Source organism: Pelodiscus sinensis, chromosome 2 (genome assembly GCF_052426305.1).
Source record: "Pelodiscus sinensis isolate ZL-2025 chromosome 2, ASM5242630v1, whole genome shotgun sequence".
Taxonomy (NCBI): Eukaryota; Metazoa; Chordata; order Testudines; family Trionychidae; genus Pelodiscus; species Pelodiscus sinensis.
The window spans coordinates 31,294,931-31,311,036 of NC_143053.1; the positions used below are offsets into that span (position 1 = coordinate 31,294,931).

Below are 16,106 nucleotides of genomic sequence, written 5' to 3' on the forward strand. Positions count from 1 at the left end.
ATGTAGAACTCTTTTTAAAGCGGGGGGGAGGGAAGGAGGAAAGGAGTTGGCTTCGTTCATGCATCCAACTGTACTCTGCCTCCCTGAAGAAGCATGGCCAAATGGCTTAGGGTGTGTCAGACATCTACTTTCATACATGTTGTCAGGTACCCAGAAGCAGGCACAGGACAATAGTGCAAGTCAGGTTTTTTTTTAACATTTGTAAGTATTACTGCTGAATGTACTGCCCACAACCTCTCCACAGGCAAGATGGCTTTGGGGAAATTTCTGCTGAGCTGCTACAGTGATTTTTCTCACTGCATCATTCTTGGCTAAGAACTATTAGGCTACGTCTACTCTGCAAGCTTCTTGTGCAAGAACTGTTTTGTGCAAAAGATCTTGCGTAACAGTGCGTTCACACTGCCATGTGCTTTTATGTAAGAGAGTCCTTGGTATTGTGGACGCGCTCTTGTGCACAAAAGCTCTGATGGCCATTTTAGCCATAGGGGTTTCTTGAGCAAGACATCCCTGTTACCTGTCCACACATCCTCCTTGCGCAAGAGCTCTTGTGCAAGTGGGCTTATTCCTCGTGGGGAGAGGAATAACTCTTGTGCAAGAGGCCTTCTGTTCTGACACTTTACTGTAAACTTATTTGCACAATAACGCACGTGCAGTGTAGACACGCTGCAAGTTTTTGCGCAAGAACAGCTGTTGTTGCGCAAAAAGCCTGCAATGTAAACATAGCCTTAGAGTTTAGCCGTGAAGAACAATATTGATCTTTCACAATATGATTATCATGGTTATAAGGGAGCTAAAACATCTATATAAATAATCATATAGAAAATACAATATAGTAAATTATTCCATGTTAATCAATCTTCTGTTGCATCTTTTATCCAAGGATGTCAGTGTTATATAAGCATATTTTAGAATTTGTTTGGTATTTAAATTAGTATTTGATTCTCCTTGGGAACCAAAACAATAGAGGCTTACTAGTGCATAGTCTGTCTTTTTTCTTTCTATTTTGTCAAAACCCAAGCCCAGCATCTAAAACCACCTCACACTTCCAGAACTTTTGGGAAAGTTAAGATATATATTTGAACTTTGACTTTTAGGCCAAATGTATAACTTCATTTGAATATTTTAGGAGGTTTTTTGTCATATTAGGATTCAAAATGTTATTAACGAAACAGGTATTGTAAAACACTCTTACTGTGAACTGGAATCATCCAGTTTAACTCCCTGAAAAACTTTTTAGAAACTGGTATTTTTCTCAGAATATCTGTGACTTCTAACAATTGCCGATATTTTTTATGAGCCACTCGTAGTTTATACGATATCTTAACTCAAGTTAGCCTCATAAAATAATAGCATTTATAGCCTCCTCCACTGTGTGACTTGTGGTTACATGTACAGGGTGGCAGCTGGACCTTATGCTAATTGCATAGGAGTTTAATAGGAATGAGCATAGACCAATGTTTTTAATTATGCTTGTCATAGTATTAAATTTCTATTTTCATACAGAGGCAGAGTTAGAATAGTAATTACAGAGTGAAAAATAAACAATTAAGTATCAACAGCATCCCGCTTTCAGATAAATAATGTATGGATTACTGGTTTGCACTTCCATTGTGAAGTGTAAATCTTGAGAAATTGCCTATTCAGAAAAACAAAACAAGGCACCTTTTCCTACATACTCATTTCCTAACATCCAGAAATTGTTTCAAGGATTATTCTAGGCTTCCAAAATCAGACAGAGAAGTTAAAACAATCTCTCTCCCTATAGATATATTAGAGATTTTGTGCGTCTGTGAATCCATTTTGTTCAAGAACATCTCCTAAATGTAAGAGCTGGGACCACATAATTTGGTATGCAGCTTCCTCTTACCCTAAATTAAAACAAGGTCAAGCTATGGTAGTGCCAGACAAATAGGAAATTCTGGGAAAGGGACTGTTTTCCATAACATGGAAAGGGGTGGGATGGGCTGTTGGCTGTGCCCATTGTGGGAAGCAAGCTTGCAGGGGAGAACTGTATGCAAAGAGAACGCTGGGGGCAGCTATACCACTAAGGGAGTGGCCAGCAGCACACCAGGTAAGTAGCCTCCCTATCTGCAACACCCCACGCCCAGGACTAGGGATGTAAAAGAGTAGTTGATTAGTCGACTATCTGATAAGCCTAGGCTTATAGGATAGTTGAGTCAACTACTTGCATCTCTCTCTCCCCCCCCTTGCTGCCTTTGTATCTCTCTGTGGGGAAGGGCAGGTGGGACAAAGGGGCAACAGTGCTGCAGGTCTGCCATTGGAATGTAGTAGAGCTCCAGCGGTCTGGACCCGGCACAAGCTGTGACTGAAGAAGTCCTGGTTCACTCTGGTTGCTGGACCTACCCTCACTGTGAATCTGAAATTTAAATGTAGTAGGAGCCAGGCTGCTTGCGTACCCAGTTCCCGCTATATTTCTACTGCAGAGTTGTAGTGGCCACTTATTGACTAATCATGTACTCAGTAAAAATTGTATTAAGTACATGATTAGTCATTTACTCACTACTTAACATCCTTATCCAGGACCCTCCATCCCCAGCAAGAAGAACTGCCCCCTCCAAGTGAGGCTGGGGTTGGGTACCATATCCTGGTACCAGGACAGACTGCAGGTCTGTAGACTGCAGGGGGTGGTGCTCAGGCCAGAGACAGCCCTTGGAGCCTGCCCTCCTCTCTCCCTTCCCCCCACCAGACTGAACCTCACTCCTGCCACAGCCTGCAGGCCATATGGGAGGGTGCTGGTGGCTGCCCCAACCCCTGCATAGAACCCACAGGCCATGGGGGGAGGGGAGGTTCTGCAAGCTGAGAACAGTCCCCAGACCTCTGCCTCCCCCCAGAGAGCCTGTGGACTGTGGGGGGCTGTTGGAGACCAGGGCCGATCCCAGAGCCTACACCCTCCTCCCTGCACAGCTTGCAGGCTATGTAGGAGGATGCTGAAGGCTGGGGGAAGCCCCCCAGAACCTATCTCCTTCCCCCATACCTCTGTGAAGAACTTGCAGGCCATAGAGGGGGGGTTCCTCTGGAGGCCAGGAGCTGTCCTTGGAACCTGTGGTCGCCACCCAGGCAACATTCAGGTTGCCGGGGTGAGAGTGGGGTGCAGCAATGGAAGTCAGGACTGGCCCCTGGAGCTTTGCCCACTTCTGAAAAGACTGCAGAGAGTGGGAGGGAGCACTGCAGGCTGGGGGGAAAGGGCCAGCCCCGAGAGCTCTGCCCCTCCCCTATGTGTAGAGCTTGCTGGCCATAGGGTGGCTTCTGGGGGCAGTCCCCCAAAGTCTGTCTCTCCTTGGACAATGTTTTGGCCACGGAGGGGCCAGTCTGGAGCCTTGACCACTCCCCTTGACAGCCTGCAGGCCTCAGGCAGCCCCGGTAGCCCTGCTCCTTCCCTATAGACAGCCTGCATATCATGGGGTGATGGTGCTGCTGCAGGCCAGGACCCCTGGAGGCTCCTCACCCACACAGTCTGGGACTGTTGCCTGCAACCCTGGTGCCACTGAAGGAGTCACCACCAAAGCAGCGCCATCTCCAGTAAGCCTTCCCCCTGCCTCTCAGTCCTCTGTCCTGAGCCCTGCACCCCCCGTGCCTGCCCTGAGTTTTGCATCCCCACCTCTTGACCTGAGCCACCCCACTTCCCTGCCCCTGCTCTTTACTCTTCCATCCCCCTGCCTTCATTCTTGCACCTCCATCCCCTACCCTGAGCCCCCACCCCTTCCCTAACTCCAACCCCCCCACTCCCTGCCCTGAGCCCCCTTCACAAACCCTGCACCCACAATCCTCCACTCCCTCCCTCACTCCTGCACCCCCACTCTTTTTACTCTAGCAAAAAACTAAACTGCAAATACTGTCTACCAACAAGCCTATCTATTGTTTGAATCACTTTCCTTTTATTAATGCAAACTTCTTTTTCCTTCAATTTTGAAAAATCATTTAATTAAAACATGTATATTTTATTTTCCACACAAACCCAAAAACCTATTACTTCATTTAAAGATGTGAGCAAAGCCAGATCCATCTGCTAGTTGGTGATATATAATAGATGTAGGCCTGTCAATCCATTAAAAAATTGCAATCAATCACAGTTTTAATCACATCATTGAACAATAATAGGATAACGTTTATTTACATAATTTCAACTTTTTACAAAATTCCAAATACATTGATTTCAGTTAAAACACAGTATACTAAATATACATTTCTCACTTTATATTATTTGTATTATACATATTTACACTATACAAGATAAGAGTATTTTTCAATTTACTTTATACATTGTAATGCAAGTTTTGTATTCTGAAAGTGCAAGTTACAAGTGCAGAGGATTTTTTTACATAACTGCACTGAAAAACAAAACAATGTACAACTTTGGAACCTACAGGTCCACCGAGTCTTACTTTTTGTTCAGCCAAACAAGTTAGTCCAAAATCCATATTAAAAATCATGATTTAATGGAAAAGAAGTATTTGTCTTAAGTTTTGAAAATTATCTTCTACCTTTACACTTTTAAATGAATGTTTATCATTATGTACATCAGACAAATACAGTGCAGGATTGTAATATTTATTTTCAATTGATATAGATTTCTCTCCTTTTTCCTCTTCCCACTTGTTAAAAATTGTAAAATCTAAATTAAAGTATAATTTCTTGAGATATTTGAATCCAGTTTAGTGCACTTTAAGATTACCGTCATATATATCAAAGATGTAGCCTTGAGCTTGTTTTATGACTGGAAGGAGTGGGACATAGTACAGTTAGGTTCCCCCAGTTAAGCAAAGTACTTGGAGAGAGGGATAGCTCAGTGGTTTGAGCATTGGCTTGCTAAACCCAGGGTTGTGAGTTCAATCCTTGAGGAGGCCATTTAGGGATTTGGGGCAAAAATTTGTCAGAGATGGTACTTGGTCCTACTGTGAAGGCAGGGGACTGGATTACATGACCTTCAAGGTCCCTTCCAGTTCTAGGAGATGGGCTATCTCCATTTACCCATGTGAATTGTGCTAATTCTCTGCCTTGTATGGGAGAAGAGTGAAACTTAACTGGTACAAGGAACTGCATTCACCACTATTTCATTGTAAAATGGATAATATAAGAGAATGATATCCAATAAGAGACTAAAGGTAGGAGGAAGACCACAAAAGGACAAAGACATTGTACTAAACTACAGGGTTTTAAGAAGGAGAATCTCTCTTAAATAAGCATTAGCAAAATTGCCCGTAATATTTCATAGAATCATGGAACACTAGAACTAGAAGGGACCTTGAGAGGTCATTGAGTCCAGTCCCATGCCCTCACAGTATGAGGGATTTGGTATGTTACACTTCCATAGCACTTCGTCAGATGCCAAATATTCCTGAGAGACAAGTATGTATAATTGTTCCCATTGTGCAAATAGGGAAAGGTGGGAATACAAACACTGAGCAATTTGCCAGGTATCAAGACTGTGACAGCTATGAATATATGAATAAAATCCAGATGTCCTTATCCAGATTTTAATCATGCTTTTTAGCTGCAAGACCAGTTTGGGGAGGCTGTACCTAGAATAAGTTTATATATTTGTGCTACAAGTCTTGTTGTTCAGATGTGGTTCACAATGGAATTAATCTTGTATGTTGTCTTTGATATGCTATACAGGCAGTCCCCGACTTACGCGGATCCGACTTATGTCGGATCCGCACTTGCGAACGGGGCTTTCTCGCCCCGGAGGTCGAGGTGGCGGATTGCTACCTGCGAGCTCCGGGGCGAGAAAGCCCTGTTCGTAAGCTGCTCCGGTGCCTCTGGTCTGCTGGAGACCGTCTCCAGCAGACCAGGGGCACCGGGCGGGTTCCCGCGCTTCTGAGGCTTTGCCAGAGCAAAGCCTCACAAGCGCGGGAACCCGCCACGGCTGCGGCTTCAGTCCCGGTGCCTGTGGTCTGCTGGGGACCGTCCCCAGCAGACCACAGGCACCGGGACTGAAGCCGCAGCCGCGGTGGAGTCCCGCGCCTCTGAGACTTTGCCAGAGCAAAGCCTCAGAGGCGCGGCTGCCGCTGCGGCCCTGCTCCCCGTGTCCCTGGTCTGCTGGGGGGGGGGTGCAGCTAGTGTGCCCCCCCCCCCCCAGCAGACCAGGCTTTTGTTTTGGACCCTGGGGCAGAGAAGCTGGGGCACTGCCGATTGGTCCTGCAGCGCCGCCTGGGCACTACTGGACCAACCCGGCAGCACCCCAGCTGCTCTGCCCCAGGTCTTGATTCAGCCGCTGCTGGTCAGTTTCAGCAGCACCCCAGCTGCTCTGCCCCAGGCGTCCCCAAGTCAGCTTCTGCTGAAACTGACCAGCGCTGACTACAGGAAGCCCGAGGCAGAGTTGCTTTGCCCCAGGCTTCCTGGAATCAGCTGCTGATCAGTTTCAGCAGCAGCTGACTTGGGGATGCCTGGGGTTCTTAAGTTGATTCTGTATGTAAGTCAGAACTGGCGGTCAGTTTCAGCAGCAGCTGAATCTGGACGCCAGTTCCGACTTACATACAGATTCAACTTAAGAACAAACCTACAGTCCCTATCTTGTACGTAACCCGGGGACTGCCTGTATAAGCATACCTGTTCTCAACTATCTTCTGACAGTGGCCAATGCCAGGTGCCCAGGAGAGGATGAACAGCAAAGGTAATGATCAAGTGATCCATCTTGTCACCCATTCCTAGCATGTGGCAGTCAGAGTCTAAGTACACATTCCTGCCCATCTTGGCTAATTGCCTGTGATGGACCAATCCTCCATGAATTTTTCTAGTTCTTTTATGAACCCTGTTAGCCTTGGCTTTCACAACATGTTCTGGAAAGGAGTTCCACAGGTTGACTGAGCATTGTGTCTAAAAATACTTCCTTGTGTTTGTTTTAAACGTACAGCCTATTAAGATGACTTGACTTCTGCAGCAGAGAAGGTTGTGAAGCACATATTAATAAATGAGAAATAACTGAACAGTAGACATGAATCCCTTTTTTTGTTCCATAGATATAATCCCTTTGCTCTTTGCTAAACAAATTTGTCCGTGAAAATTGCTTAAAGCCACCGCACTCGCTCTCCCAAGATTAATGCAAAAACCTATTATTAGTTGTAAAACACATAAAGTACATAGAAGTAAAAATCACTATTAAATGTTAATAGAAATGTACTTACAAAATTTAAAATCTGTCAGGTACTACTCCCCTTCCTCCCCCCTCCCCCCCCCCGCCTCCCAGGAATGTAGTTTCCAAGAACGCCGGCCTCCATAGAGCATTTAGTTATTCTTTTAATGATACTTTGTGTGTTGTTAGTCTAATTCACTTGTAAGCAGTTGACCATCTTCTGTTAACAGAGCTTTTTATTAACCATATCTTCTTGAAAGGGTCTATTTCCAGGACACTTTGCTTGTGATTACTGTATTATATCTAATAGTTTTGTGTTTGATAAGAGTGAATTTTGCAAAACCACTTTTGAGCTATCTTCTTAACTTTCATTATAGAATTAGTACCCTTTGTTTCATTGGGAATACTCACATTTTATTTTGTCTTTACTATTGCTTGATTACTGTTTTTTTCCTTTTTCTTTTTTTAAATGTCAGTGATATATATAATATATAATAGCAATGATGCAGTCAGCCAGTAGATGCTTTGCTTTTTATCTTCCATTAATTCACTAAAGAGTGTTGAACAGGCATTTTTCCAACTCAAAAACATCTCTGTAGATTTTAGGAAATATACCAACTCATATAAGTATTTCAAGCCCAAACCTGTTTCCAATTTGGCCAACGTACATAAGCACATATTGTTTCACTGATGTCAAAAGGAATATTCATGCTTACTGTTAAACTTGCATGTCAGTGATTGCAGGACTGAAGACATAAAGATGAAAGTGAGATTGTGGGATATTGTTGGCAGACTCCTAGAGCACAAGTTCAGTAGGGCTGCAAAGTAATAGAGCTTGAACCGTGGGTCCCAGCTTGACTCAGGGTTTGGCCCAGCCACCCCCACAAGGTCTGGAGAGCCTGGGTGGTTAGTGTGATTTGTTTGTAGACAGAAATGGTATTTCTACACAGTAACTAAACACCCACAGCTGACTGCGGGCTCAGGTTGTGGAGCACTAGAATTGCTGTGTAGATGTTCACTTTGTGCTGGATCCCAGATTGTTAGACACTCCCACCACAAAGGGTCTCAGATCCCAGGCTCCAACCTGAAGCTTGAATGTCTATATAACAATTTTCGCCTAGACAAATTCTCACTGGAAAAAAGTTGTAAATTCTTAACACTAAGAGTAATTAATTATTAGAATAACTTACCAAGAGTCTTTGCCTATTCTCCTTCATTTACAATTTTTAAATAAATAAATATGTTCTAGGAATTATTTTGGAGAAGTTATTCAGGAGATCAGACTAAAATGGTTCTTTCTGGTCTAGGAATTTGATATTGCCTGCATCTGTTTTTGTTTTAATTTTCTGATGGATATTCTTACTTTGGTGTAACTAGAAAAGGAGACTTTTTATTGCAAATTCTGTGAATGGCAGGAATTAGGATAAAATTTTTGGATTATTAATCCTAAACTTCCCTTAAAATCTATGTTTAGAAGTAGTAAATTGTCAGTTTGCAAATATAGTGATGCTATTTTTAATGTTACATATATCTTCTTACCTTCCAACCCCATATTTGTCCTTTAGTTTGGAGATTTCTATAATTAAGAAAGATGAAGGACCCATGTGGCCAGAGCTGATAGTGGATGATTCACGAGGAGAATTCATCATGGGCTCTTCCCAGTGTTCTGCAGTAGCTGAACGCCTGATGCATCTTACCTCTGAAGAAATGGTAAGAAATTAAAATGAAAAATAACATTAGAAAATCCTTATAGATGTGCTCAAGGTTTATAGTCTTGAGAACCAGGCTCTCCCTTTTTTGACATTATGTAATCAGTCAGGTCATTTAGGAATCTAACTATTAACATTCTTTTTTGTTCAGTTACAGTTATTAAACTATAATGACACTAAGTAGTTTTTATCATTTTTCATAATCTATATATAGAGTACAAAATTTAAATGGTAACATAATCCACACATACTGAATTCAGTTGGCATATGTTTTGTTGAGCAAACACTAAAAGAATGACTGAGTATGGTGTGTTGTGTATTTGTTTTCCTGCTGTAGTTAGTCGTTTGCTAGATGAGTTCTTTCAATACTGTCCCAGCTCTGTTCTGATAGCAGACACTGTATATCTCAATCAAACTTCCCAATAAAACTACAAACCTATTTTACTAGCCAAGGCATCTGGCCAGGATTATTGCTGATAAAACACAGTCCTAGCACCTCATACAATTTACAGGACCATTAACACGTATACGCCTTGTGGACCCACTCAGTGAATGATGGCACTTTCCACCCTTCCCCCACTCACTGCACAAAGATATACCATTTATGTATGACCTTTCTTTTATATACTGATACAAACAAGTTATACTTTGTCCTTCTGACATGGTTTTTACTATTATTTACTTTGCACATGTTAGTTCCATCAAAACATCTATATTCATTGCCTTATCATCCTATTCCTATCTTTGAGAGGATCATTGTATTGTCATAGCATCTTCAGGGAGTTTGTTTACACCATAACGCTGTTTTGAGGTATTCTAATACAGTAAAACTCCAATTGTCCAGCATCCAGTGGTCCGGCACTCCTGATAGTCCAGCACCAACTGGAACCCGGAAGTGCTCCTGCCAGCCGGACAATTGGAGCTGCTGTGAGCCGCATGGGCACTCGCAGCTGGGAAAGGAAAGGGGAGAAGAGGGCAAGAGGATTATACCCCTATGACGGGTCTGCCGGGACCCGCACTGCAACCGGTTGGGGGTGGGCGGGGAACGGCGCGGAAAGGGGTGAACCCTCCGCCATTTTGCAGGAAGGCGGGGGAAGCCCCGCGCCGCTGCCGAGAGTTTCCGGGAGGGGAGCGGGCTTTCCACCCCCCAGACTGCAGTAGTTATCGCCGAGCAGGGCGGTGTGAGGGGCGATGCTGCGTGACCAACCTGGCAGCACCCCAGCTGCTCTGCTCTGCAGCTTCCCCAAGTCCGCTGTTCATCAGTTTCAGCAGCGGCGGATTTGGGGATGCAGCGCGGAGCATAGCAGCTAGGGTGTTGCCGGGTTGGTCCCGCAGCGCCACCCCTAACCCCCCTGCTCGGCGATAACTACTGCAGTCTAGGGGGTGGAAAGCCCGCTCCCCTCCCGGAAACTCTCAGCGGCGGCGCGGGGCTTCCCCCGCCTTCCTGCAAAATGGCGGAGGGTTCACCCCTTTCCGCGCTGTTCCCCGCCCACCCCCAACCGGTTGCAGTGCGGGTCCCGGCAGACCCGTCACAGGGCTATAATCCTCTTGCCCTCTTCTCCCCTTTCCTTTCCCAGCTGCGAGTGCCCATGGGGCTCACAGCAGCTCCAATTGTCCGGCTGGCAGGAGCGGGATTTCCCCTGCCTTCCTGCAAAACGGCGGAGGGTTCGCCCCTCGCTGTGCTGTTCCCCTCCCACTCCCCGGACGCAGTGCAGGTCCCGGCAGACCCATCACAGCCCCCCGCCGGAGTACCTCCTGACACTCTGGCATATCCAATAATCCAGCACTACCTAGGTCCCAAAGGTGCCGGATTATTGGAAGTCTACTGTACCATCTTTCTGGAATGTGTTTGTGTGAGTGTCCTGTTCCTACTACTGTGTAGAAGTGTGTAGTGCTAACCATGTTCTTACCAGGTTTTGTGAACTTGAAAACCGGTATATTTTGTGACTTCTGCTCTCAACTGGATTTTTGCTAATTTTGCTTTATATCACCAAGGCTTGAACACTACTTTATTTTGAGTCCAGGCCACTTATACCAGGCCTGATGTTTCAGGCTCCCTTTCTTCTACACCTACTGCTTGTGAAATGTCTGTTCCAGGCTGTACTGATTTAAAGTAACTTTTGGAGGAGGTTTGGTAAGCAAGGGTATTCATTTCCTCATATGAGCACAAAAAGAAGCTTATACAGTAGAGATGGGCAACCTAGGCTAGCAATTGTTCCATGTGAGTTGCCCTCCTTCCTCTCAGTATGCTGTAAGATTTGTGTAACCAAGATGGTCTCCGGGGATAGGGTAGTTTTGCTAACTGCACTTGAGTTCTTGTCGACTTTTCACACCAGAAGTCTTTGGAGGATCCTCCATATTTTTTGGCCAAGAATAATTTCAAATCTGGACCTGCTTGCGCGGTGTGAACAAGATAACATGGCTACCATCGTTATGAAAGATGCTGGAGAAGGATTGGGCATGTGCTCAGGAAAGATGGAAGCTCCATCACAAAGATTGCTGTGCACTGGACCCCTGAAGGGAAGTGCAAATGAGGACGACCCCAGATAACATGGCCTCGGACAGTTGAAATAGAAATGAAGAGCATGAATGACATTTGGGGCACTATTGAGAGACTGGCCAGAGACAGACAGAAGTGGAGGACCTTTGTTGCTGCCCTATATGCCAGTGGGCATGAAAGGCGATGATGATGATGACTTGTGTATCTAAAATTTGCAGCATGTGCTGACAGAACCATAGCAGTACTTTGAATGCAGAGGGAATGTACGGCTGTCAGTCAGGGTTTTGTGTGAAGTCAGCATGCACCTCACTTCATGTGCCCTTGCTTTAAGTGCATGTCACTATAATAATACTAATAGGAAAAAAACTATGCACCTGGAAACCAGCAGAATCATGGGGAACTGTAAACCAAAAATCTCATGAGCAGCCATATAACTCTGGTCTACATGCAACCCTTGGGTGGCAGGTTGTCCACCACTGATAGAGACAAAATGCCGTTTTGTGAAGTCACCTTTTATAAATTGGATGCCATGAGTATCCAGATTTGAAATGTGAGCTGCTTATTGTAAAAGACATTTTTATGCGGATCTCAACTAAAGGCACAGACTTTTGGGTGCCTTTTAATAATCCCATCTTCAGGGAGTGGAGTCCATTTTGATGTGGTAGGTAGTGTTCAGGGTTTTTGTTGTACTCTTATTTCAGACTCCAAGAGAAACTCACATTTTCGAAGTAGGTGGGATGTACCTCACAATTGAGGTGGCCAGACTAACTAAGAGGCAATTCACTGCACAGTTGAAAATTTGGAACAATTCAAATATTAAGAACATAAGAATGGCTATACTAGATTACACCAAAGGTCCATCTAGCCCAGTATCCTGTCTGCTGACAGTGGCCAATACCAGATACCCCAGAAGGAGGGAACACAACAGGTAATCCTCATGTGATCCCTCTCCTGTCACCCATTTCCAGAAAAAAACCCGAGACTAGAGACATCTTTCTACCCATCCTGGCTAATAGCTATTGATGGATCTAACGTTCATGAATCTATCTAGCTCTTTTTTTGAATCCTGTTGAAGTCATAGTCTTCACCACATCATCTGGCAAGGAGTTCTACAAGTTGAATATGCACTGAGTGAAGAAAAACCTCCTTTTGTTTGTTTTAAACCTACTGCCTATTAATTCATTTGGTGACCCCTAGTTCTTATATTGTGGGAATAAGTAAATAACTCTTCCTTATTCACTTTTTCCAGACCAGTCATGATTTTATAGACCTCTGTCATATCCCCCCTTAGTCTCCTCTTTTCTAAGCTGAAAAGTCCTAGTCTTTTTAATCTCTCTTCATATGGAATCTGTTCCAAACCCCTAATCAATTTTGTTGCCCTTTCTTGAACCTCTTCCAATGCTAATATACCTTTTTTGGTGTTCAGAGTGTTCAAAATGTGCTGACATTATTATGCTCAAGTTTGGGGGGTTCCCCCCCCCCCCCTCCAGAAAGGTTTAAAGAGAAAATCATAGGTCTTTTTGTCATTAGGGTCATAATTGGCATCTTGTGATGTTATTTTTATGTTTGTTTGTTTTTTTAAGTCTTTGTGATGGTTTGGGAGGGGGTGTTTAATCTGTAGCTTATATTTGCTAAGTAATCCATCTTTACAAATCTCTTTAACACAAGATAAAATATTTTTTGAGTTTGAAGTTTTATAGTGATAAATGCATTATATAAGACTTGATCCTGCTCTGTGTTCTCAATTTTTGTTCATGTCTGTGCTGACCACCTAGTAGGTAGTGTAAAGTGACCAGAGGATATTTTATTAAAATAATTATTTAATTTTGCAAAGTCAAATTCTGTGATTGAGGTGATATGATTCAATATTTGGGAATGTTTGCAAGTAATCTTAAAGTATACACCTCTTGTTAAAATTTATATTTACAAACATTGGATTTGGTCATTGAGATAAATAAAATGCTAGTTAATTTTAAGAAAAAAAGGCATAAACTGGCTTTAACTATAATCTGATTTTTTTTAATTTTACAACTAGTGTGTTCAAATAATGCTTAACAGCAAAGTAACAATTCAGCAAAAATCCAACTGCAGTTGTCAGATTTTTAAGATAATATTTTAAAATGATAAACATTTTAGAAAATCCAATAAAATATATTTTTCTAATATTTACAGTACTTTGATTTTAATTCTTCAGCCTGAAATGAAGGCTGCTTATTACTCATTTGCTTCTGTTTGCCAAAGAATAAATGTTGTGGTAGAATAAATTTGAAGTGTTGCAGGAGAGTTTTCTGATAAAGGTTTTAAAAGGGGGGGAGGGGTTGTGGTTTTTTATGAATTTTCAAAATAGGACATACAGCAATATTGTGCTTGGTAGACTTTGCATGATCTTAATCCAGTCTTTTAAAGAATTTTTTTAAGATTAATAGAATGCAGTCCTGATTTTCCCCTTCTCCCCGCCCCATTCCACTAGTCCCCCAATGACCACAAGATACTCAGAACAGGTGGGGAAAGCTGGAGTGCAGTCATCCAGGTCTACTTTCTGACTGTCTGAGTCTAAGGAGAGTCTGATAAGATAGCCCTAAAGCTTCTACATTAAATCTTCTTTAGCCCTGAAATCCATTGGTGTTAGAAACAGTCATGTCTCCCAGCAAAGCTGGAGTATCTTTTTAATACTAGAGGTATTCAGAAATGAGAAGCTCCAGTGTGCCATGCAGACGAGGCCAGCAGCATGTATGGTGCCGTTACCACGCATGCGCAGCAACTGTCCCTTACATTCCTTGTCTACCGCCGTCAGCGTCGGTCGGAACCGCAGTTGCTCTCCTTATTCGTTTACTAGTTCACATTGTTACAGTTACAGTTTAGTTAGTTTTGTTGGTAGGTAGTCAGAATTAAGATTTCTTTTCTCCTTCTCTAATTGCTTTGTGTGTGGTTCATAAGCCCCCAACTGAAACTAGCCCTAAAAATTGCATTTGTCCAAAACTGACAGATTTATGTCAAATTTGCAAGTTTTGATTGAGCTGAAATGGCAATTTTGGAAATAATTTATTTGTCCAGAATATTTTGCCCAGCTCTATAAACTATTACTTTAGGGCAGGCAGTAGAAAGTCCATTCTGACTTAGTTTGTTGGACAGTGGATTGGCAGTGAAGATGGAGTGTTGCTATGTCAATTTAGAGCTGGCACAGTCTGAGTTCAGAGATGGAATAAAGTTCTTCTACCTCCAGTCTCTGATCATCCTTGACCAGAGACAGTGTTCATGGTTCCCCATTGCCCATAGGTATTTGAAGGATATAGACAATAGGATGTGGAGGAGCAGCTGAGGATTGTAATAGGCAAAATCAATAAAATAAAGCAATGCAAAGCTTATATTGAATATTAAGAGAGCTTGCTGACAATGGAGTCTACTAAACTGTAAAAAGCCTCCCAAGAAAAGTGGTGGAAATTGTTTCATTTTAACACCACAATAAGCTGATTACTGGAAAATAAGAAGTAGGGGACCATGGTTTGCTGGCATGGGATTAGCTAGATGACTTTGATAGGGCTTTTCTACTTCTAATAGTTAATATCCTTGAAACATTTGTATACGTTCTTGACTTGCATAAAGAGGAAGTAAGCTAATAGACATAAATTCTACAGCAGTAAAACATCAGATATTTCTTACCATAAGGACAGGATTAAAAGTTATTTTATCAGTGAAAGCAATTATTAAAAATTGATATAAATTATAATAGTTACAAGACTTGACATAATGGAATCTATTAACAATTAATTGCCCCTTTTATAGCATGCTCTTCAGAAGAACATAATTCTATCTCTGAACTTTGAAACAATGTACATTTACAATGCTATTGCAGTACAGAGACCCTCTTTAGTATTCAGTCAATTACCTGTAAAATATTTTTTCATTTTATGGCACAGTCATTTGGTTCTAATTCTGAGTTATCCATTCCATACATATAAATAAATGCTGGATCAAGATGCATTTAAACTTCTAGTTTTAATCTTTCATTTTTTCTATGAAATAAAAGAAAAATAGATATTTATCTCTCAGATTTTGAGCAGCAACAGATCTCTGGTTACAATAGGTATCTTTAAACTGCCTATAGACTTTAAAGCCAGAAAGGAGCATCATTATCATCCAGTCAGATCTCCCGCACATTGCAGGCCACAGAACCTCACCCAGCCACCTATGAAATTCTGATGGATGGCAGGAGTGCTACCCTTTTCCAGACATCCCAGCATTCCGTAAAAAAATTGCTTTTAAAGGGTTAAACCCAGAAGAGTGGATATTCAGGAAGTGTTGGCAGGGAGCCAGGAGAGCCAATTAAGAAAGAGTAGAAGAAGTTTGAAATGAAATAATAAGTTTTTGCCTGCTTCATTTTTCCCTGCATGTGTGAGCCAGAGCAGGAGCTGGGAGCGAAATGGACTAAGCAGTAATAAGGCATAGATTTTCTAACAGTATTCATGTCTAAGAAAAGAATCAACAGATGTAAGTGGAACAGGAGATGTTTATTTAGATGCAGTCAGGTTCTTTTCTTTTCTCTTTTCTTTTCAACTCCTTTGTGCTAAATCCCCTTGTACACTGAAACTGAATCCCAGGGAAGCAATTCTCTGTGCTTTAATTCTTTTTGATGTTGGTTGCTAGATGCTACAGAGCAACAACAAGAAGTATGCTTTACCAAGTATGTCTTTCCTTGTTTTATTAATAAAATTACCTTTTTTAAGACTATGATCTAATTCCTGTGTCCTAAGAAAAAGCAGGAGGGTGTGCATGTGCTTGAGATTGAAGGTCACCTATTAAGAAA

At 42.6% G+C, this 16,106-nt stretch overlaps 1 protein-coding gene across 1 annotated transcript in view; it reads left to right on the forward strand.

The window, feature by feature from the left end:
• The window catches only part of NUDCD1 (NudC domain containing 1), a 136,667-nt gene that overhangs the window by 73,136 nt on the left and 47,425 nt on the right, over positions 1 to 16,106 (forward strand). The window contains exon 7 of the mRNA XM_075920212.2: positions 8,659 to 8,803. Coding sequence (XP_075776327.2) covers positions 8,659 to 8,803 — 145 coding nt within the window. The remainder of the gene's footprint in view (positions 1 to 8,658; positions 8,804 to 16,106) is intronic.